Below are 23,261 nucleotides of genomic sequence, written 5' to 3'. Positions count from 1 at the left end.
TTTGTCTTTTGGAAATATTCCTCTGCAAGTGAGAAATATGTCAAAGGGACATATTTAAGGCTAATCTCTTAGGTCGTGCTCTTCATAATGATGGTTGAATTAGAAACTGGAAATGGGAAGCTGCTTGGTAGTGAAGTGATGGCACTATTGGACTCATTGGATATGGGTATGGTGGGGAAGGGCCCAGGCATCTGACTGTGTAGTACCATTCAGCAAGCTCATGAACGTGGGAAAAGGGCAGATTCAAGGGAGAAGGTGGCTCCATTTTGGAGGTGCCAGATGACTGGTGGTGGGATGTGCACCAGCGGATGGCCAGTAGTCAGACATGCACGTCTAGATACCAGGGGAAAGGGCTGTGCTAGAGACAGGTTGGGCATGGAAGCCTAAGTCGTGGGAATGCCTGCAGTTATCTCTGTAGTGTTTCAGAGAAAAGGGCCTAGGACACATCTCTGAGGAAGCCAGCATTGGAGGCACTGACCCTGAAATACGAAAGTATCTTTGGGGCAGGAGACCCTTGGCACACTTGTCTCACTTGTTCTTATTATGTGGTGAAAATCAAATTAGTGACAACAAAGAATTAGGGAGGAATCTAATAATGAATTTGTTACTAGCAACATTTAAGAAATCGGTTTTCTTTATAAGAGAAATGAGCTTATAACATGTTTCGGTATTATAAAATGATATCCTGTAAACTTAAAAATAATCACAAACTCATAGGCATCTCATCACCATAGAAGTGTTTATAAGAGCAAATTAGATAATATAGCAGTAGCGGTGTATATGGATTGTATTGGAAATGTAGTACATACATATTTTAAAGTCTAAAAGATTGTTGTTGCAAAGTGCATACCATAATGTTAACAAAATCACAGCAAACTAAATTGAAAATCAGAGGTAAAAATAGCAACTCAAAATCACACTGGTGGCCACAATGACAGGTGCCCTTCTGGGGTGCATTGTTTCCAGCCACCTGTTGTGTGCCAACCAGCCTTTGCAGTGTTGCTGGGCAGCCAGCAGACATCTCAGGAGAATACTGAATTAGTCCTTATACTAATGAGGCATTAACTCTAGTTTATCAATAATAAGCTTTATTAACACTTAACAATTCAGCTTAGTACCTAGTCACTGTGTAGCTCTTAAATGTAAAAATGAAAATTTGTAGGATTGTGCATCACGTGGTTTCATCAAGTTGAAGGACATAAATGCCATTTTATATAATAATGATGGTTTCCCATAGTTCAATTTGATAAGAACTTAAATCAGTTTGAGGCCTATCAGGTAGATCTTTCCAAGTACAATTAGTTCTTCTATAATCCCACACATGCATTACCAACAGTCACTGCACTCTGCAGAATTGGGTAAAATAAATAAATAAATAACCCAGAGAGATTATGGGGAAAATGGAGTTAGAGGGACAACACTAAAAAATTTTGCCAGTGACACATTAAAAACAGGAACCTAATAAAACGGTAGCATAATTTTATATGTCAAATCACTAAGAAATGCATAAATACTATAGTAAACATGGCACTTTATCTTGAAAAATATTTACATTCTATAGTTGGAAGTGGGTGCCTGTGCTCCCAAGGTACACCTGCCCCTCTGTGTGTAAGAGGAAGAAAATTAGGTAGAACAGAGGAGAAAAAGGCAAGCTAGGCAGATGGGAATAGGGAGCATTAGAGAACACAGTGAGCCTGGGGAGGGCGCAGTGAAGTGGGGTTGGGGCTTTTGGGTCATAGCAGGTGAGGGGCACAATGTGTGGCCCAGGTGTGAATGGACTGAGCTGCTAGGTGTCTGAGATGTGTTTCATGGGATCCTGGTGGCTCCAGTCAGTGGGTGCAGTTTTCTGCATTCACCTGGTATTTCTTGCCTATGAAATCCCACATAAGCAAATGAGAAATTTGCCTTTGGTCAAATTGTTCCCTGATGTATTGACAATGTTGGAACAAGTTTTTATTTTCAAGCAAGTGTTCTAGAATGGAGCTGATTATACTGTATGCCCTTGTCTTTCTTGGAGAATCAGTGATGGGGAGGAGGACACAGCACTGAGGAAAATTCCATCATTTAACAAACATGTCCTAAGTGCCTTCTGTGTGCCAGACACTGCACTGAGAGTTGGGGTTATAGTACACACAAAGCAAAGTTTCTGCATAAATGGGGGTTTATGTTCTAGTGGTAGAGGAAGAAAAACAAGACATATATGTAAATAATAAAGCAGGTGGAGGCTGGGCCCAGTGACTCACCTCTGTAATTCCAGAGCTTTGGGAGGCTGAGGCAGGAGGATCATTTGAGGCCAGGATAACACCGGCCTGGGCAACATAGTGAGACCCCGTCTCTACAGTAATGTTAAAAAATTGGCCTAGTGTAGTGGCTTGTGTCTGTGGTCCCAACTACTTGGGAGGCTGAGGCAGTAGAATTACTTGAGCCCAGGAGTTTGAGGCTACAGTGAGCTATGATTGTGCAACTGCACTCCAGCCTGGGTGACAAAGTGAGACCCTGTCTCAAAAAAAAAAAACCTACTACTACTGATAAAGCAAGTGGAAGTGGAAGTTGGGGACGATGGCGTGGCTGAAGAAAACCTCAGAGGAGATGATATTTGCACAGAGTTGGCACGGTCACATGACTCTTGATGAGGACACGTTCTGAGAAATGCATCATTAGGTAATTTCATTGTTGTGTGAACATCCTAAAGTGTGCTTACATACACCCAGATGGAGCAGCTCAGTACACACCTGGGCTAGATGGTACAGTCTACCGTCCTAGGCTACAAACCTGTATGCCATGTTACTGTACTGAATACTGTAGGCACAGTGTTGTAACACAATGGTGTGTATCTAAACATTGAAAAGGTACAGTAAAAATACAGTATAAAACATAAAAAATCGTACATCTGAATAGGGCACTTACTATAGCTGGAGCTTGCACAATTGTAAGTTGTTCTGGGTGAATAACTGAGTAGTGAGTAAATGTGAAGGCCTAATACGTCATTGTACACTACTGTAAACTATAAACACATTACACTTGGGCTACAGTGAATTTATAAAAACATTTTTCTTCAATAATAAATTAACCTTACCTTACTGTAACTGTTTTACTTGATAAACTTTAAAAAAATTTTAAACTTTTAAAATCCTTTATAATAACACTTAGCTTAAAACACAAACTTATTTTGCTTTACAAAAAATCTTTCTTCATTTTATTTTATTTTAACTTTTATATTCAGGGGTACATGTGCAGGTTTGTTACATAGGTCAACTTGTGTCATGGGGGTTTATTGTACAGATTATTTTGTCACTGAGGTATTAAGCCTAGTTATTAGTTATTTTTAGTTATTTAGTTATATTAGTTATTTTTCCTGATCCTCTCCCTCCTCCCACCCTCTACCCTCCAATAGGCCAGTGTGTGTTGTTCACCCTGTGTCCATGTGTTCTCATAATTTAGCTTCTACTTATAAGTGAGAAAATGCTGTATTTGGTTTTCTGTTGCTGTGTTAGTTTGCTGTGGATAATGGCCTCCAGCTCCATCTATGTCCCTGCAGAGGGCTTGATCTCATTCTTTTTTATGGCTGCATAGTATTCCATGGTGTATATGTACCACATTTTCTTTATCCAGTCTATCATTGATGGGCATTTAGGGTTATTCCATGTCTTTGCTAAAAATACTTTCTTTATACCCCTATTTGATAGCTTTTTTCTATTTTTACTTTTTTTTTTTGAGTTGGAGTCTTGCTCTGTTGCCCAGGCTGGAGTGCAGTGGCATCGTCTTGGCTCACTGCAACCTCCACCTCCCGGGTTCAAGTGATTCTCCTGCCTCAGCCTCCTGAGTAGCTGGGATTACAGACACGTGCCACCACACCAGCTAATTTTTGTATTTTTAGTAGAGACAGCGTTTCACCATGTTGGTCAGGCTGGTCTCAAACTCCTGATCTCAGGTGATCCACCTGCCTCGGCCTCCCAAAGTGCTAGGATTACAGGTGTGAGCCATCGCACCCAGCCATCTATTTTTACTTTTTAAACTTTTTTGTTAAAAACTAAGACACAAATACACCATGAGCCTGGGCCTGTACCAAGTCAGGATCATCAGTATTACTGTCTTCCACCTTAACATCTTGTCCCAGTGGAAGGTCTTCAGGGGCAATAACAGACATGCAGCTGTTATCTCATCTCCTGTGATAACATTGCCTTCTGGAATTTCTCTTGAAGCACCTGCCTAAAGCTAGTTTACAGTTAACTTAAAAAAATGTAGAAGGAATATACTCTAAAACAATGATAAAAAGTAGGTTTGTTTACACCAACATTACCACAAATGTGATTAATCTGTTACACTATGATGTTTTGACAGCCATGACATCACTAGGTGATAGGAATTTTTCAGCTCCATTATAATCTTATGGGACCACTCTCATATATGTGGTTTGTCATTCACTGAAATATCACTATGCATTGCATGACTGTATTTGATCAGAGATCCAAATGGGCCATGTAGAGATTTGGGAAAAGAAGATTCTAGACAAAAGGAATGGGAAAGGCCGAGACCTTGAGGCAGGGCACATTTGGGAAGCTAAGGGTGTGGACTTACTGAGGAGGAGGAGGGTGGCAGGGTTAGGGTGGAGAAGTAATTTCTTTCCTGTTGAAATAATTGCTAAGTTAAAAGAAAAGTTGCAAGAGGAATTCAAAGGAATCCTGAATACCCTACGTCCAGGTTTACCAGTTGTTACCACTTGCCACATTTTCTTTATCATTCTTTGTATTTACATTTTTTTGAATCACTTGAGTCAGTTGTAGGCATTGTGCCTCTTTATCTCTAAACATTTCAGTTCGTATTTTTCTAAAATAAAGATATTCTGTTATATAACCACATTAAAATCCTCAAAATCAGCAAATTTAACATTGTGGATAATCCTGTTAAATAACCCTCTGCAGCCTATGTCGTCTCCTCTTGAATCTGGATTGGGCTTGTGCCTGTTTTGACGGACGGAATATTGAGGAAGTGGCCTTCGGAAAGTTTGGCAGCTTCTACTTCCTCTCGGAGTCCCTGGTTGTCATGTAAGAAGTGCAGGATCACCCTCTGCTGGAGAGAGAGACCACACACAAAGACTGGAGGATGAGACTGTAGAGGGAAACCTCATTAGTGGGCACCAAAGTGCCAGACATCCAACACCCAGCTGCCACCTTAAGCACAGGCGTGTGTCCCCAAGAGTGAGCACTGATTCAGGAGATACAGTAAAATTGTTGCTTTATGCTACCAAGTTTTTTGTTACGCAACAAGACTTCCCCTGCTTCATACACATCGTGCCAGTCACAAGAGAATACCTCCCTCTGGGCATATAGACTACAAAAAGGCACCTTGCTGGGGCATAGGTGGCCAGGGCACTCACACAGGGAGGAGAGGCCCTGCAGGATGTCCACCCCACTGGCCCCTCAGCCTGGTACGCTCTGTACAGCACGGGGCTGCACAGCTTCTGCATCCTGGGGCTGGAGGAGGTTGTGGAGGGATGCCCACAGGCAGCTCGCTAGTCTGCACATGTTCTTTCTAACTGCTGGGCTTTTGTGTTGCCCTGCCTTTGCCCAGTGTCCTATGGCCCTAGAGGCCTGGGCCGTCACTGCTAATGTCGTGGCAATGCCAGGCAATGACCACCCCAAGGCCATGCTGGGGAGAGGTAGAACATTTTGATATTTGAACAGCTTTTGTCCCTCATCCTTTCCTTGCCCTTCTAGCCAGCTCTTCAATGCCCTAGGCAACAGCCACTCATTTCTCACATCCCCAGCTCCAAACAGCCTTCAGTGAAGCTGGGTGTGTGTCTCATTTTGTTGCTATAGTTTGTTACTGGAACCTCTCTCACTCATTTCTTCAGGGTTGATTTTTCAGGAAGGAGTTAGCAGCCCATCCTAGTTTGTCACATAGGTGGATGGGCAGCTATTTCTTTTCCTTCAGGCTATAGCCTTCAGCATACACCTCTAATAGATTTTAACAATCTGTAGGTTGTTATTCTTGCCCCTAGACTGTGAACTTACTCAGGGCAGGGTGGGACCTGATTCATTTCTGTGCTCTAACCATCAGTCAACTAGTATTTCCTGATGTAAGCATCGTGGATCAGCCCAGTCATTTCTCTGGTCACCTTCAGTCACCAGAGTTTGACCTGAATAGAACCTCTTGATCTTTGAACACGGTAGCTGTGGTCCATTACCCAGACTAGTGACCCCGGCACCAAAACTGTCCATTAATGTACTGGAAAATTACCGTTAATGGACTTAAATGGGCCATTAACTTATTTTTTCTGCATAATTGAGGCATAAAGAATTATTCAACATTCACGATTGAATGTCTTGTCTATAGGTAGATCAAGATACTGTCTAAGGTCAAACATTTGAGAGCTGGTCTGTGTTTGCATGTGATTGACGGGCAAAGGCCTAAGGAAAATGGAGTGGAGAAATGAAGGGGAGGAGGGTCAAGGAAACGAGGAAAGAGAGGAGATAAAAGTGAACAAACGGAGGTGGAAAAAGCTAGATGAAAAATGAAGGAGCGCTAAGAAGAGAAAAACGCCAGGGCAGGAGAGGAGCTAGGAGAGCAGGAAGAGAGGATGGGGGGGATGGAGGGCTTATGAGGTATCTTTACTCTAGTTTCTCCATCTTACTGTGTTTTTTATGACCCTGACAGTTTTGAAGACTGCAAGTGGCTCTTTTGTGGTATAGCCTTCAATTTGCATCTGTTGAGGATCTGATTAAATTTTAGTGTGCATTTTGGCAGGAACTGCTTAGCAGTGTTAGGTCCTCGGCGCTGTCAAGACAGGAAGCGCATGGCGTGGTCTGTCCGTCCCTGTGTGGGTAGGTGTCCGCCAGGTCTCTTCTGGGAGCCTGCCTCTGTGGGAAAGTGGTGACACTGTAATGTCCTGCTGCTCACCAGGCTTCCACCCACTTGTTTTAGCATCTTCTGATAATTCCTGCCAGAGTCCATAATTATTGTGATGGCTATAAAATAGTGATTTTCTGACCCTGTATTGCATCTATATTTATTCGCTGACATTCTAGAGCATGCAGGTGCTATTAATTAATGGTTTGATATTTATTATCAGTATGCTGTCATTGATTTTTTCTTTTTAGAGACAGGCTCTTGCTATGTTGCCCAGGCTGGAGTGTAATGGTACAATCACAGCTCACTGTAGCCCTCTCTCCCAGAGGGGTTGGCTTGGCCTCGTCGATGCTTATTTTATTCAGTTGGTTATAATTAATCACTGTCACTGTTTTGGTGCTCACATTGTTTCAAATTTGGCTACAGGGAGTCCCTTTAACTGGATTCTATGCCCTTTTGATGAGGGCCACTATTTGCTTCATCAAAGAGTAGGTGAGGTCATCTCAGATAAGATGAAATGGGTTTAGAGGGTTGTTGGCGGAGACCTGAAATCATCTTGTTGGCTGGTGGGAGAGAATGATATTGAGGAATAAGTAGAAGGTGGTGTTGAGGGCCCACGTGGGGCTGGAGTCTGTGGCCACAGTATTATTATTGCCATTGTTATTGAACTTTAGCCTACTTTTGTAACCTAATTCTAGGTATGGAGATGGTGGACATTTGGGTCCCTTTTAGGGAGGGTTTTGCTAAGTGGGTGAAATTTTAAAAACTCTGAAGATTAGGATACTAGGAAAGAATAGATGGAGAATGCCCGTGCTTCTTCCCTTTTAGGAATGGATTTTGAATACTGCAACCAAACTCTTGAACTTGTAATGAAGTTAACACTTAACTTTTCTTTTGATGACATTATGAAAAGGATATGATTAATTTTTTGGATTTGAAATGTGACACTTGCTATTTATGTTACAGAAAGAGGCCTCTGATCCTTTCAGCCTAAAGGAATTACTAGATGAATTATCAAGGAAACAGAAAGAAGAATTATGGCAAAGGCTGAAGAATTTATTGACAGATGTGTTGTTAGAAAGCCCAGTGGATGGGTGGCAGGTAGTGGAAGCCCAGGGTGAAGACAATATGGAAACAGAACTTGGCTCAAAAATGGTAGTATTTGTTTTTCAGAAATAAGAAACATTTTTCTCTTTTTTTTTGTTAAAAAATAACTGTTCATTGTGTATCGTTGAATTTTACATTAAGACAAATTTTGAAGTTAGAAGTCAAGAATTTTAGAAGTTTAGTCTGTTGTAGTTTTATTCACTTTTCAATCCTACTGTTATTAATATAATACTAAATATTGCTGTTCTTTTAGGATGATTTACTTTTATTCAACTTTAATTCTTTTTAGAGTAAGCTAGAATTGTGGCTTGATTTTGTAATTTGTAAGTGAAATTTCTGCTAAAAAATGATTTTAAGTTGATTTTAATTCACTCATGCTTTGATTTTTCATTTATAGAGAAAAAGCATAGAAATAATTTATGCAATTACATCTGTGATTCTTGCTTCTGTGTCTGTAATAAATGAAAGTGAGAACTATGAAGCCCTACTGGAATGTGTTATTATATTAAATGGTGAGTTGATTTTGTTATAAATGGCATATTTAGAAGTGGGAGTTGAAATACTTGTTTTTGTTTCTGTTTTTGTTTATTTAGTTATATATATTTTTTGAGACAGAGTTTCACTCTTATTGCCTAGGCAGGAGTGTATTGGCGTGATCTCGGCTCACTGCAACCTCCACCTCCTGGGTTCAAGCGATTCTTTTGCCTCAGCCTCCCTAGTAGCTGGGATTACAGGCATTTGCCACCACGCCTGGCTAATTTTGTATTTTTAGTTGAGACGGGGTTTCTCCATGTTGGTCAGGCTTGTCTTGAATTCCCGACCTCAGGTGATCCACCCACCTCGGCCTCCCAAAGTGCTGGGATTACAGGCTTGAGCCACTGCGGCTGGCCTGAAATGATACTTTGTGAAAGAAAAGTAGTTGTTTTCATGAGCATTGTTGAATTCAGTAGCAGAAGTGGTATAAAGGTACAGCTTTGCAGTCAAGTTCTTTTTCTTCAGTTAGAACAGGAGCATACTTACATAAGAGCTGTCCTGAATACTTAGTTTATTTATTTTATATTTATCATTTTTTTTAGAGACAGAATCTCGCTCTGTTGCCTATGCTGGTGTGCAGCTCACTGTAGCCTTGACCTCCTGGCCTCTAGCTACCCTCTCACCTCAGCCTCCCTAGTAGCTGGGACCGTGGCGCATGCTTTTTGTTTTGTTTTGTTTTGTTTTTTGGTAGAGACAGGATCTAACTGTGTTGCCCAGGCTGGTCTCAAACTCCTGGGCTCAAGTGATCTTCCCACCTTGCCCTGGCAAAGTGCTGGGATTACAGGCATGAGCCATTGTGTCTGGCCTAATTAGTTTAATTTAAGCTCCATTCAGATGTTATAGATGGTGAGATGGGCAGTACTCAGCAACTAACTGCTATTTACAGGTTTTTCAGGGAAGTCTGACTTACTGGACCAATGATCAAGAACTTGTTTAGAAGAAAATACCTGATTATGTGATTACCATTGCTAGATAGTGTCCACTTAACTAAGAATTTGTGACATTGAATTTTTTCTTTAAGTATGTTCTGAACATGATCTGAGGAGTAATTGTTGACTCCTAGGGGAGTTTTACTGTATTGAAATTTAAATGATGGTACTTTTCAAGTTTTAACAAAACTGTAAAACTGGTTATTAATTTAGGAGGTACATTAGTCTAAGTTAATGAAAATATTTGATTATGAAATATATAAAATTTTAGTTACAAAAGATGTAAAAATGTCTTAATGATTTTTAAGAAAACTTCACATACCCTCATCCCTCACTGTGCGAGTGTAATTAGTTTCATGTGACAAAGTATCTCATCAAGCTCCTTATTCTTAGCATCACTTGGATTTATGTATGTTTTATAGTACATTGTTTTATTCTGAGTTCTTGAGTTGAAATACAGTGTCTTATTAAAAAGTCACCCCTAATCATAATGAAAATAGCTTCCAAATGCTTTGTGAATTTTACTATCAGTTTATTTGTACGGTCTGCAAATAACTAGTGAAATGATTAGTGCTAACACTGTAGTTGCTATCAACTTCCCTGTTAATTCAGGAATGTTATATTAGTGTAATGACATTCAGATACCTACAGATTATAATTATGAGCATTAATATTATTAATCTAATTATTGAGCTTTTCTGTTAATAAAAGCACTGCAGTTTTTGTATTCATTATGGTAATTGCTTTGACTGTTTTTCACCTCTGAGCCAAAATTTGAGGCTGGCACATTGAGGGATAGTAGTGGATTATTGATTGGTCAGTAGACCTGTCTTGGCTCTGGTGTTAACAGAGATACCATTGGCATTGTTACACTGAGGTTTAGTTAGCCTCAGCATCTGCCTTTCTAAAATTGGTGATATGATTTCTCTGAGACTTCCAGTTCCAAAAATCTCTTTTCTGTTATGTCTGTTGAGGGTCTTTTTATAACAATTGTCAAACAGTTTTTTAATTAACATTATTTGCATTTTATAATTAATGTATATAAATCTTTGGCAAGTTAAACATAAACTAATATTATTTGCTTAGCAAAGCTTTAAATAATATGTAAAGTCATAATACTCTAAACTGTTGACTCTTAAGTAATAAGAATTTGCCTTACTAATTGGGAAATTACTGTGCTGTATTTTAGGTATTTTATATGCATTACCTGAGTCTGAACGAAAACTACAGAGTTCTATTCAGGATTTGTGTGTTACCTGGTGGGAGAAAGGCCTGCCTGCCAAGGAAGACACAGGAAAGACAGCCTTTGTCATGTTACTAAGGAGGAGTCTGGAGACTAAGACAGTATGCTCACTTTTTATTTTTTTAAAGACAGGGTCTCTCTCTGTTGCCGAGACGGAGTGCAGTGGCATGATCATAGCTCACTGCAGCCTCAAACTCCTGGGCTCGAGCAATCCTCCTGCCTCAGCCTCTCGAGTAGCTGGGACTTCAGGAGTGCACCACCTAGCTAGGACTTTATTTTTAAATGTCTTCCTAAAATTCTAAACCTGCGCTATTCAATGTAGTAGCCACTTGCCGCAGAAAGCTGTTTAAATTTTAAGTTAAAAATAATGAAAAATTCAGTTCCTCAGTTGCGTTAGTCACATTTTAGTAGCTCTACAGTGAAATGTGGCTAATGTCTACTGCACTGGACAGTTCAGATGTATAAAATCTTCATCATCGAGGAAGTTCTTGAACTTGCTGGATTTTTAATTATTTTCCTTATGTTTTAAAAAAATGTTCTGTAGCGCTACAGGTGGCATTTGCAAATTTTAAAATCTGTTTTTATTTGTCATTATTTTTTAATCTTTGATGAATCAACTAGAATTACCATTATTTATGATATAAAATATACTTGATTTGAAATATGACTTTACTGTTCATTAAAAAAAGTGTAACATTTTTTGTGTCATTCCTAGGGTGCAGACATATGTCGGCTTTGGCGTATCCATCAAGCTTTATATTGCTTTGATTATGATTTGGAGGAAAGTGGAGAAATTAAAGATATGTTACTTGAGTGCTTCATAAATATTAATTATATCAAGAAAGAAGAGGTAAATAGGTATTTGTTTTTTGATCTGTTTGTGAGCTGCTTCTTAATAGATGTTTCTCCTGTGTTCACATGGCTCCTGTCTGCACCATGCTTGGTGTTGCCATGAAGGTCAGCTTAGCTACCAGGAGCTATTTACTGCACATCATATTTACTGCATGGCAGTACCAGAGAAAACATTTTACAAGTCCTTGCTTATTTCATCATTAAATTGGATGGTAACAGGTGGTTGTGTGAATCCTAGGGGAGCCATAATTACATTTTAAATTAAGAATGATTAAAAATAAGGTTGAGAAAGCACTTCTCTATGAATGAGATCTGGCCTTCTGCCCTAATTCCATTTTAATTGCCATGTACTCAAAACTGTCATCCCATGATATCCTCCATTTCTTTTTTCTACCCATCCTGTAAATCCAGAGAGGCTTCTGGCCTGTTGTTGCACTGCCCGTCCTGGGGTCAACTCCCACACGAGGCTACTGAGCACCTGAAATGGGACCCATCTGAACTGAGATTAGCCATAAGTATAAAATACACATGGATTTGAAGATTCAGTGGCAAAGAAATGAATATAAAATAGCTCATTAATAATTTTTGTTATATACTTAATATAATAGACAATATTTTATTGTGTCATAGATAATATTTTATTGTCTATTATATTAAATATTGCTTTACATAAAATATATTATTAAAATTAATCTTCTTTACTTTTGTTAACGTGGCTACTAGAGAATTAAGAATTACAGAGAGGCTCGCATAGTTCTTCTGTGTTAGGGGCCTTCTGCAGTTGTTTACTGAGCGTCGACTACATGATCAGGCAGGGTCATTGGAGACTAGAACAAGCCTTTGCTTTTGGATGCTCATGGCACAGCAGGCACATCTCTGAGGCAGAAGGAGGAAGTCATCCCTCCTCCCTGAAGGAGGTAGAGAAGGGCTTCAGAGGAGGAGGAGGACCAGCTCTGAGGCACAGAATAAGTTTCCTCCAGGTCTCACAGCTGCTTAGGGGCAGAGACAGAACTGGACCCCGGCGAGCCATCTGCAGTCCGCTAGACAAGGGGCCATGTGATTAGGACTGAGACCTTCGGCTCCCAGGGTCCTTGTTCACTTTATAGGTGGTGACCTTGGTCAGGCCTTTCAGCCTCAGTGTTTTCTTCTGTAAAACAGGAGCAACAGTTACTCTTTCACAGCATTGTTGTGAGGAACAGATGAGGTAATATGTATCAAACCGCAGCCCAGGTGCTGGTGGATAAGAACCCTTGGGGAGGGCTGCCCTGTGCCATCCTTGCTGTGTCAGCACCATCGTTATTACAAAGATGTTGGACACAGCCTGTGCCCCACACATGTCTCCAGGATTGTCCTGAAATGGGAGAGTGAAGAAATTCATGATGGATTCAAACAATAAACTATTTTATGTTGACTTATACATGAGGAGTTGATGAATCTTACTTGTTAACTTATATATGTGTGCAGATATATAACAGGCATAAATGTATGTATGTGTTACAACCCCTACCCTTTTAAAAAAATTGATGTCTCCTTTGAATTTAAGATATCTAAGTGTAGTTTCCTACTCAATCATTAATTTGGTCAGGTCAGTTTCCAGTCTTTCTGGGTAAACCATAAACAGCTTGTACTGTACTGGCAGATTACTTCCAGTGAATATTACTTTTTTTCTAAACTTGCCTGTTGTAAGCATGGTTACCCTGCATTTGAATCAAAATGTATTGCATTTCTGTAGGATTCCAGTTCTGTGCAGTGGTGTGCTGCTAAGAGATAAAGGTGCTATTCACTGAGAGAATTCTAGATAGATGTATTTTATGCACTCTATAGAGTATGAATATTGTATTCATTCTTTTTAGGTTCAGATATATAATCTAGTAGCATGCATATAAATTATCATCACGTGATGTATTTATGACTTGAAGACTGTGTATTTGGAAATTCTAGCTTGACAAACACTTAGCCTTTTAACTATATGAGTCCTCAGTTTTCTCATTTATAAATGAGAAGGTGAAATGAACTGGGATATTCAACTCCATTCCCACCCACCTATGCTAGACTTAAAGCTTTCTTTCATTTGAGACTATGGAGCCATCCATGACAGAGCCAGAATGAGATGTTTATGGACCCATGGTTACTGTCTGTGGTCTCCATCTCTACACCTGTGGTCCTTGAGGACAGAGGTCAGTGTAGTGGCTCAGTGTAGTGGCTGCTCAGCCCTGGGGGAGGAGGCTTGTGTGGCTCCTGGCTGTGCAGGCCCCACAGACAGCTCAACTCGTGCGTGTGCTCTCAGTTATAACTACGTGTGCCTCCTTTTTAGCAATAGCAATGTTTAGCTTACTAGATGTTCAAAGAATTGTTTGTTATTTGGAACTTTTTATTTGGTTGCAGTTTAAACATTATATCCTTTTTTTATTTATAGGGAAGAAGATTTCTTAGTTGTCTCTTCAACTGGAATATAAACTTTATCAAAATGATCCATGGGACCATTAAAAACCAGTTACAGGGATTACAAAAGTAAGTGTTAAAAGTACTTAAGATTTTGTGCTGTCTTAATCTGGTTTTGAAAGATTCCATTTGGTCTGACTTCTTAAAGTTATAGTAATGGATTAGAAGCTTTAGAAATATTTATTATGTACCATTGTATCACTGGGTAGCTTTTTCCTTTTATAGGAAATCATTCTTTTCCAGTATTGACCACTGAAATTAAGGTTTTAATTTGTGATAGTTCTTTAAATAGTTAAAATAGTTTGCAGTTGAACCTTAGCCTCGCTCATAATAAAGCTATGTCCATGGTACTTTGAATGCAATGTGTGCTTTTTGGTTGAACGTGGCCTGGCCAGTGTGGCTTCTCAGAAGAGCCTGTGGAATCTGCAGGAGCAGCAGGGAATGTTGCAGTCATGACTCTGCCACTCCCTGCATGATGGAGATGTCAAGTGTATGCTTGTTGTTTGCCAGGCACAAGGCAGAGTACTTCATTTGCTCCAGCGCTGAGTACTCAGTCTGCATTTTAAAATTTAATCCTCACAACTCTCTTTTGAGGTAGGCTTTGCTTTCTAAATTTCCCAGTGTCAGGCAACTGTATAAGTACCAAGTTGGGATCTGATTCTGGATCTCTGATTGCAAAGCTCCTGTTGTACACTAGATTGCTTTTTCATATTTCCTCATCTTCAGAATATTTGAGTTGAACTAATAGATTTCTAAGCTTATGCTTCTTAAGTTGGTACTGGTATTTTAGGGCTTCTTGTACCTGAGGAATTGGTAGCATGAAAAGTCCAACGTGACTCCAAGTCGACAATTTATTTATATGTAAATATTTTTGACTTTAGAATTTTGTTCTGGACTTATGCACTCATAGTTTCACAGAAAATAGTAAAGTTTTGGGTAAGCCTTGACTGAGAAGGAGCAAATAGTTTGTCACTTCAGTTTCCTTTCCCAAAACCTCCATTTTCTACTTTTCGCTACAGGTAGATAACCTATTTCTATAGATGATTTGCAAAGCACTAGTTTAAACTGAGTTTCTTCTTCACTATGGTTGGAGAGTAGCTGAAATGATACATGTTGAAAGTATAATTCTTTAAATTTGCATTAAAACTATTTTGATCTTTTATATAGGTCTTTGATGGTATACATTGCAGAAATTTATTTCAGAGCTTGGAAAAAGGCTTCAGGGAAAATACTGGAGGTATTTTCATTTTTTTAAATGTTAACACTTATTATATTTTAGTTACTAAATAAGTAGTCAAAGAAGGGTTATTTAAGATCCATGTTTATGCACTCTGTCAAAATAAAGCCAAATAATGAAAGTCTATTTGATGGGCAATCCAGTCACTTGCTAAGATGTGTGGTTTGTGGGAGGTAGGACTGTGCTCTTTCAGCTGGGAGGGAGCTCTGACCCTGATCTTTCCAGCCATGTGCTCACTGGGCATTTGGAACGTGGCCAGTCTGAATCAAGATGTGTTGTAAGTGTAAGAAACATACCAGATTTCAAAGACTTCATATGGAAAAAGGAGAATATAAAATATCTCAGTATTTTTTAAAAATGTAGAGTGAATGTTGAAATGACAGTGGTTTGGATGTATTAGGCGAAATGTGGTAGTTGGCCCTTTGTGGGTTTCGCATCCATGGATTCAATCAACCAAGGATCGAAAATATTTGGGGAAAAAATGCATTGTACTTAACATGTGCAGACTTTTTTCTTGTCATCAGTCCCTAAACATATAGTGTCACGACTATTTACATAACATTGACATTGTATTAAGTATTATAAGTAGTCTGGAGATGATTTAAAGTGTGCAGGAGTGCGTAGGTTATATGCAGATGCTACTCCACTTTTTTTTTTGGAGACAGAGTCTCGCTCTGTCACCCAGGCACCCAGGCTGGAGTGCAGTGGCGCAATCTCGGCTCACTGCAAGCTCCGCCTTCCAGGTTCACGCCATTCTCCTGCCTCAGCCTCTCCGAGTAGCTGGGACTACAGGCGCCCACCACCACGCCCGGCTAATTTTTTGTATTTTTAGTAGAGACGGGGTTTCACCGTGGTCTCGATCTCCTGACCTCGTGATCCGCCCGCCTCGGCCTCCCAAAGTGCTGGGATTACAAGCGTGAGCCACCGCGCCCGGCCCAGCTACTCCACTTTTTATGAGGAATTTGAGCATCCGCAGATTCTGGTATCTGAGGGAGGTCCTAGAACTGATCCCCCATGGATACCAAGGGATGACTGTGTAATATTAATTTTACTTGTTTCTTTTGTCTGTTTTTAATGCAGCCACTAGAAAATTTAAAATTGCATCTGTGGCTTGCAGTCAATTTCTATTGGATAGTGCCATTCAGGGACTTCAAGTCACCTCTTTTAGTTACATTATTTTTGAGAATTTGAAGATATTTTCTTTGATTATGGGTAACTGGTGAATACATAGTATTTATGTTATGAAGATAGGGCTATGTAATCCACAATCCCAACTCAACATCCAGACACCCTTTTGGACAAAAAAGTGTCTTTGTTTTCCCTTATATTTTTCTTATACCAGGTTCTCAATCATTTTATTTTTCTCTGAGAATAAAATTTTTACTCTAGGTCAGAAAGGAGCCTCTCACAACCCTGTGTTCTATCCTGACTTTTCATTCCTCTTTGGAGAGCAGGCCCTGCATTGATGGGCAGAGGGAGGAACCTGCAGGGTGGACAGAGGCTGCCCCATGTCTGGAGTTTACTTCCATCCTCTCTGCTCCTCTGCACAACTTACACTTGATTTGTATTGCCAAGGTTTATCACTGACTTCTAGAAAATAAAAAATAGGCTGGGCGTGGTAGCTCACGCCTGTAATCCCAGCACTTTGGGAAGCTGAGGCGGGTGGATCACCTGAGGTCAGGAGTTTGAGACCAGCTTGGCCAACATGGCGAGACCTTGTCTCTACAGAAAAATAAACAAAATAAAAACTATTTGACTAGATGTATACAAAATTGGTACCAACAATGTGTATTTCTCAGTCTCACTCCATTCCTCTCTGCCCTCCCTCTAAGTTTTTCAGGCAAATTCTAGACATGACGTTTCATTTCTACATACTACTTTGTTCATCTCTCAAAAATGTGCTTATAGCATGCCATTATAAGACCTAAAAATGTGACAGTAAATCCTTGGTATTTTTAAAAATAATCAAGCCACATTAAAATTTTTCCAGTGATCTCAAAATGTCTCCTTAGAGTTTTTTTGATTTAGGACTCAACAAGTTGCCCACATGGCATTTGCTTGTTATACCATTAAAATCGCTTGTTCTAGAGCATTCCTCCCTCCTTTCCTTTTTTAAAATCTATGCCATTGGCATGTGAGGAAACTGGACCAGTTGTCCTATAGAATGTTGGCATTCTGATAGTTAGCTCTAAAGGTTTGGATTCAACTTTTATGGCACAAATAACTTCCCAGGTAGTGCTGTGTATCTCATCTTTCACTGCAAGTCAGACAATGTGTGGTTGTCCCACATTAAGTGATGCTAAGTGACTTCAGGTGAAGGAATTATTTTCAAATATAATGGGGAAGAGGAACTTGAGCATCTGCAGACTCTGGTTTGTATTAGTATTAACCCTAGGAGCATTTCCTTAGGTCCTTCCCCAAAGCCATAGAAATCCCGCTCATGTGTGAGGGCGGGCACAGAGTTCAGGTACAGACATAGGGTCCACTGGGGTTTTTTGCTACTCTTAGAGGCTAGGCCTTCTAGTTGCTGCACTCTGAGTACCATTAGTGCATGGGACTGATGAAGGGCTTCCCACACCTTCCTTGCTCAGCCCTTCTCAGTAGTGGCCCTGAAATATCTTATTTACAGTTTCCACTGTAGAGGTAGTTCTGTTTTTGTTCTGTGGAGGCTGTTGGAACAAATCCAGTCTTCTGAAGGTTGTCCAGGTCAGTGATGAGTCAGAAGAGGGGACTCCACACTCACCATGCACTCAGTCTCTGAAATTTTTCTGATTTGAACTAGCCTTGAGTGGTAGGTGGAAGCTTACCTTGCCATTTGGCACAGATTGATATTTCATCAAATAAAAGAGAAGCAAAGCATTCTCCTTGATATATGAAAACCAAAGGAATTCTAAGAAGCATGGACTTAAAATAAGAAAGCTTGGATAAAAGGATCCAGGTTTTTTTCTCATGAAATGTAAGATGGACAGATCACACTCTTTTTGTACTCAAATGCTGCACTGCTTGTCAGGTCGTCAGTAGGACACACACACACACCAAGTGCTTTGCATTGCATTTGTTATTTCAGACGATTGAAAATGATTGCATCCAGGACTTCATGTTCCACGGGATACACCTTCCGAGGAGGTCTCCAGTGCATTCCAAAGTGCGGGAGGTAAGATGGTGAACAGATTGTTTTTGAAATAATGTTTCCTCTGTTTTGTTTTTAGATAATTGTTTTGGTTAAATTTTAAAATTAAGCTTTCACATACATCAATTAGGGGGATTTCTCAGAACCTTGATATTTGATGTCTGGCAGTTTTATTCCTGCCACCAAAGTTTTAATGAGGAAAGCAAAGGTGTATTGTTGAGATGGTTAGTATTGTATTTGAATGACCTTAAATTCAATTCTCTGTCCTGAGATTTTCCAGAATTATTGGTTTCTAATGGCCACTATCATTTTTTTCAAAGATCTTAGAGGGTATTTGAAATTATTTTTATTATTTTACTTATTAAATTCCAATTTTGCTGTTCTGCAAACCAAATGAATAAATGTTTTGATTGTTTCTTTTGATATTTTGTTCTGTAAAGGTAATTTCAGAATTTAGATATGAACTTTACCTTTATATTAATAATTGTAAATGGACTGACTAGATAAGATTCTATCATCAGTGCCATTACTACACTGATAGGTGTTTGCTGGATCATAAGGATCCTGGCAGGAGGAATGGGAGAATCTGGTCTGCTGTGTTTGGTTAGATTAAGCAGCTGCTGTTGATCAGTGTTCTAACCCATGGGATGCCTTGTTTGCTTGCTGTTAGTTTTGGCAACCATATGTCAAGAAACCAAGTGAATAAAGACTACTCATTTCTTTGTTTTGTTGAATAGTGAAACTACTGCTATTTATAGAATGTAAATATACTAATTATATTAATTTTGAGTGGATAAGAAAATGTTTCTTTGCATTATTGATGATTTAATTTCGGTTACACAAGGATAAAGAACCCAGAGATTTATCTAGACTACTGAGTTTCGTGATTGCATATATTTAGGATAAATATGTTCAATGAACTCCCTGTCCTACCCACCCCCCACCCCTATCCCAGTGTGGCTTTATTTAGTTGTAGTCAGTTTGGGTTATTTATTTCACATAGATGATTTGGTGTTTCAAATTTTATTTAGTAGAATTGCATTAAACTATGTATTTATGTAAACTGTATTTATGTTTATGTAAACTATATGTGTAGTTTATATGTAAACTATGTATGTTTTCATACATTATTTTCTGCTGTGGTAGTCTGAGTAATTAAGATATTATAAGTATAGATATCACTATTTGGTAAATTTATGGAAAAATGCACAAAAAGAATTTAAAGGGAGAATATTAGATTTCACTCAAGTGAAATGTGTTACTCAACTCCAAGTAATTGTTTTTGTCACAACTTATAACACATTATAGTTTCTTCCTCAAATTGTTTTTATTTGATAACTATTAAATTTATCTGATAAGTCATTTTATTGATATTGAAAGAGGTTTCAGGCAGTGCTTCAGACATCATTTGAAATTAAAAATCTCAATATTGTTGATGAAAATGTTCTAGAATTAGATAGTAACAATGGTAGCATAGCTCTAAATATTCTGAAAGCCACTGAATTGTATACTTTAAAACAGTAGATTTTGTGGCATGTGAATTAATTCTTAAGCTGTTTAGAAAATTTTTCTATGAAGCAAGTATACTGTTGATATCAAAATTTGATAGTATTATACACAAAAAGCAAACTATAGACTAATGTCACTTATCACCATCAATAAAAACTACAAAATAATAATCAGAAAAAAAAAATCTCCATACTGCAGCTCTTCTAGGGTTAAGTTGATACAAGCTCACTTAAAGTGTAGGCTATTCTTTTATAGCCTGTTTAATCTTTCAAAATTTTCATGTTTCACTAATAAAGTTTAGCCCCAAAAGGTGTGAATAGAGAAGTAAGGCAAAATTAATTGTTGTTAGGGACATGAGTCTACAAAGAATTTTGGGAAGATTCTGATTGGGAAAGAAGTGGGTAGGAAAAGAAGAATGAAAGCTACAAGAATGATCATTTTCTGATTTTTTCGTAAGTTTTGGGAGGAACTTGACACCTAAATTAATCTCGTACAGTGAGGGGTCACTAAGTGTGACACCTCCTTGTTACCACGTTATGAAACAGTTACCTCATGTTGATAATAAAGAGGTTTAGTTAGTGTTTTGGAACAAGCATGAGCTATTAGAACCATTTAGGAATCTCCCCTTTTCCATTTTATCCTGAAGGTCGGAGGTTTAAAGGAGTCTTTTTCTGAGGTTATGTGGCTGTTGGCAGAATAGCAGAAACTAGAACCCAAACCATTTTATAGCCCAAGGCCATTAATCTTTTTATTTCAGCTGTAGATTCTTTCTTGTGATTGACTGCATTTACTACTGTCCTATATCCATTGAAGTTACTCCTGCTAAAGAATTGTCATAACATGTGGATGGCAGCCAGAGCCTACTTGTGGTGGAGAGAACAATCCTCCCTGTTGCTCTTTCCAAATGCCATTTTATTTTATTTGTTTATTTTTTTGTTAATACCTTCCTTTTCCTTTTTTTGGTCCTTAGGTTCTGAGTTACTTTCACCATCAAAAGAAAGTTCGACAGGGAGTGGAAGAGATGCTTTATAGATTATATAAGCCTATCCTTTGGAGAGGATTAAAGGTATACATTTCAAATACTTTATCCGTGTTTGGAATGTACTACTTGTGCTTTTGAATTTAGCAAACTCTAATTCAAAATTACAATAAAATAGTAAAGATAAGGCTGGAGACTGAATGCTTTGTGAAATTTTTGAACAAATGTTTTTTTCTTTTATTAAAAGCATTTCTTGGTTTCATTTAACTGGAAATCTGGATTGGTTTAGTGCTAACTACACAGTTATTTTTAAGTAACCATGTTTAGGGAAGGAGATTAGAGGCATGCCATAAAGCAAACCAGCTGAGGCTGTAGGTGGTCTGCCGCGCTGGCCTGGGCTGTCCAGGGCTGTTCCAGTCCTTGAGATCTAACAAACACACAATAACTTTCAGTGCAGACAACCTGGTATCTTTAGTGAGGATGTGGGGTGACCACTTCTTAGTGACATGAAGTGGGCTTTGAAGTCAGGAAGCTTTATCTTTTCATAGTTAATCTGTTGACATTGAACTGAGCAATGTTTGGTCAATTTAAATGTTATAATTGTCTGTAATTTGAAAATAAATTTGTATCAAGATAATTAAAGTGTTACTTTGGGAACACTGTACTTAAGCCTTCGTATGTTAACTCTTTGGGATTCTGAGATACTCTTCTTTTATTATTATAGGCCAGAAACTCTGAAGTTCGATCAAATGCTGCATTGTTGTTTGTTGAAGCATTTCCTATTAGGGATCCAAACCTTCATGCTATTGAAATGGATAGTGAAATTCAGAAACAGTTTGAAGAGCTCTATGTACGTACTTCAGGTGGTCAAGCTTCTTACAGATACCAGCTTTGTCCAGGCTGTGGCATGTACTGCTTGTGTGTGTCCCCACCTCCCCTGTAACAGCCAGAGCTCTGCTCCCACACGGCATGGTTTCTAAAGCTGGACTATTCTTCAGAGAGATGCCACTTCTCCCTGGGGCCTTCTGCAACAGCGTGGACCTGTGGTGTCTTTTTCTACTTTTGGGACGTTTAATTATTTATTACTATGTGTGGTTTTAAACATTTTATGCATGTGCCTGTTGTTTCCCCAGTGGAGAGGTGGTGTCATATAGTGGGTAAAGCACATGCTCTGGTGTCAGCCTCCTGCTCTCTGGGGTCAGATTCCACCACTTTCGCTTAATAGTTATGTGACTTTGGGCAAGTCACTTACCTTCTCTGTGTCTTTCTCTGTAAGTGCGATTGCGATATTGCCTATCCTAAAGGTGTTGGGTAGCATAATGAGCAAACACTGGTTATATTTCAGGGCAAGCCTACAAATAACGCCTGTGGCAGTTGATTTTTCAGATGAGGTGCTAGGATGTTAAGATGCGGCATTCATTTCCAGGGAGTATTGTGGATTCTTTTCATCTACTTAGTCTGTGTTTCCTAACACAGCTTACTTAAGCAGTGGATACTATCTACTGTCCTAAGCAGTAAGGTTTTAGGAAACAATGACAACAAAGTGCTGTTGTAATGCTGTCGCCTATGGTGCTTCTGAAATGCTCCCTTTTGTTTTTATTTTTATTTTCTAACTTATGGAAAACCTGACATGCAGAAAGTTGGAAGTAATAGTATAATAGGCCTGCACAGTGGCTTACGCCTGTAATCCCAACGCTGTGGGAGGGCAAGGTAGGAGGACTATTTGAGGCCAGGAATTTGAGACCAGCCTGGGCAACATAGTGAGACCTTGTCTCTACAAAAAGTTAACAACAACAACAAACAAAAAAACAGCCCAGGGTGGTGGCACACACCTGTGGTCCCAGCTACTTGGGAGGCTTCAACCCAGGAGGTCAAGTCTACAGTGAGCCATGATCACACAACTGCACCCCAGCCTGGGTGACAGAGTGAGACCCTGTCTCAAAAAATAAAAAGAAAAAAAGTGTAATAAATATCTGTATACTTCTTCATGCACACACACACATCCCTAAATGAAGTCATTAGTATTTTGCTGTGTACATTATGTGTATTTATCTACAATTCCTTTTTTTTTTAAGATTCCTTATTTTAAAATTTTATTTTATTTTATTTTATTTTAGAGACAGAGTCGTGCTCTGTCTCCCAGGCTGGAGTCCAGTGGCATGATCATCACTCACTGCAGCCGCAAATGGGAGGATCGCTTGAACCCAGGAGGTCAAGGCTACAGTGAACCATGATTATACTACTGCACTCCAGCCTGGGCGATAGAGCGAGACCCTGACTCTTATTTTAAAAAGAGAAAAAAACTTTGTGGACAACAAAATTTTAACCTCATGTAATTTTCACATGCCATAAAATGATAATTTGTTCATTTTTTCCAACCATTAAGAAATATGAACCATTCTTTGCACAGTGGGCTGTGTAGGAGCAGGTACCAGCTGGGTCTGGCTTGC

General features: G+C 39.1%; 1 protein-coding gene across 7 annotated transcripts in view; it reads left to right on the top strand.

Moving 5' to 3' along the window:
* Positions 1-23,261, top strand: part of NCAPG2 (non-SMC condensin II complex subunit G2) — a 79,395-nt gene that overhangs the window by 3,574 nt on the left and 52,560 nt on the right. For 6 of the 7 annotated variants that reach the window (XR_009209993.1, XM_032753243.2, XM_032753246.2 and 3 more), the window contains 9 exons: positions 7,816-8,004; positions 8,354-8,468; positions 10,609-10,763; positions 11,378-11,512; positions 13,931-14,025; positions 15,124-15,193; positions 18,261-18,347; positions 20,803-20,898; positions 21,536-21,661. Coding sequence is in view for 6 of the 7 variants with exons in the window: in XM_032753243.2 (XP_032609134.1) it covers positions 7,816-8,004; positions 8,354-8,468; positions 10,609-10,763; positions 11,378-11,512; positions 13,931-14,025; positions 15,124-15,193; positions 18,261-18,347; positions 20,803-20,898; positions 21,536-21,661 (1,068 nt within the window). In the remaining variant the exon portion in view is untranslated. Of the gene's footprint in view, positions 1-4,922; positions 5,046-7,815; positions 8,005-8,353; positions 8,469-10,608; positions 10,764-11,377; positions 11,513-13,930; positions 14,026-15,123; positions 15,194-18,260; positions 18,348-20,802; positions 20,899-21,535; positions 21,662-23,261 lie in introns of all 7 variants that reach the window. The other variant, XM_032753249.2, reaches the window with a different exon arrangement.

This window comes from Hylobates moloch, unplaced genomic scaffold (genome assembly GCF_009828535.3).
Source record: "Hylobates moloch isolate HMO894 unplaced genomic scaffold, HMol_V3 SCAFFOLD_1, whole genome shotgun sequence".
Classification (NCBI taxonomy): domain Eukaryota; kingdom Metazoa; phylum Chordata; class Mammalia; order Primates; family Hylobatidae; genus Hylobates; species Hylobates moloch.
This window is presented reverse-complemented; position numbering and strand designations above follow the sequence as displayed.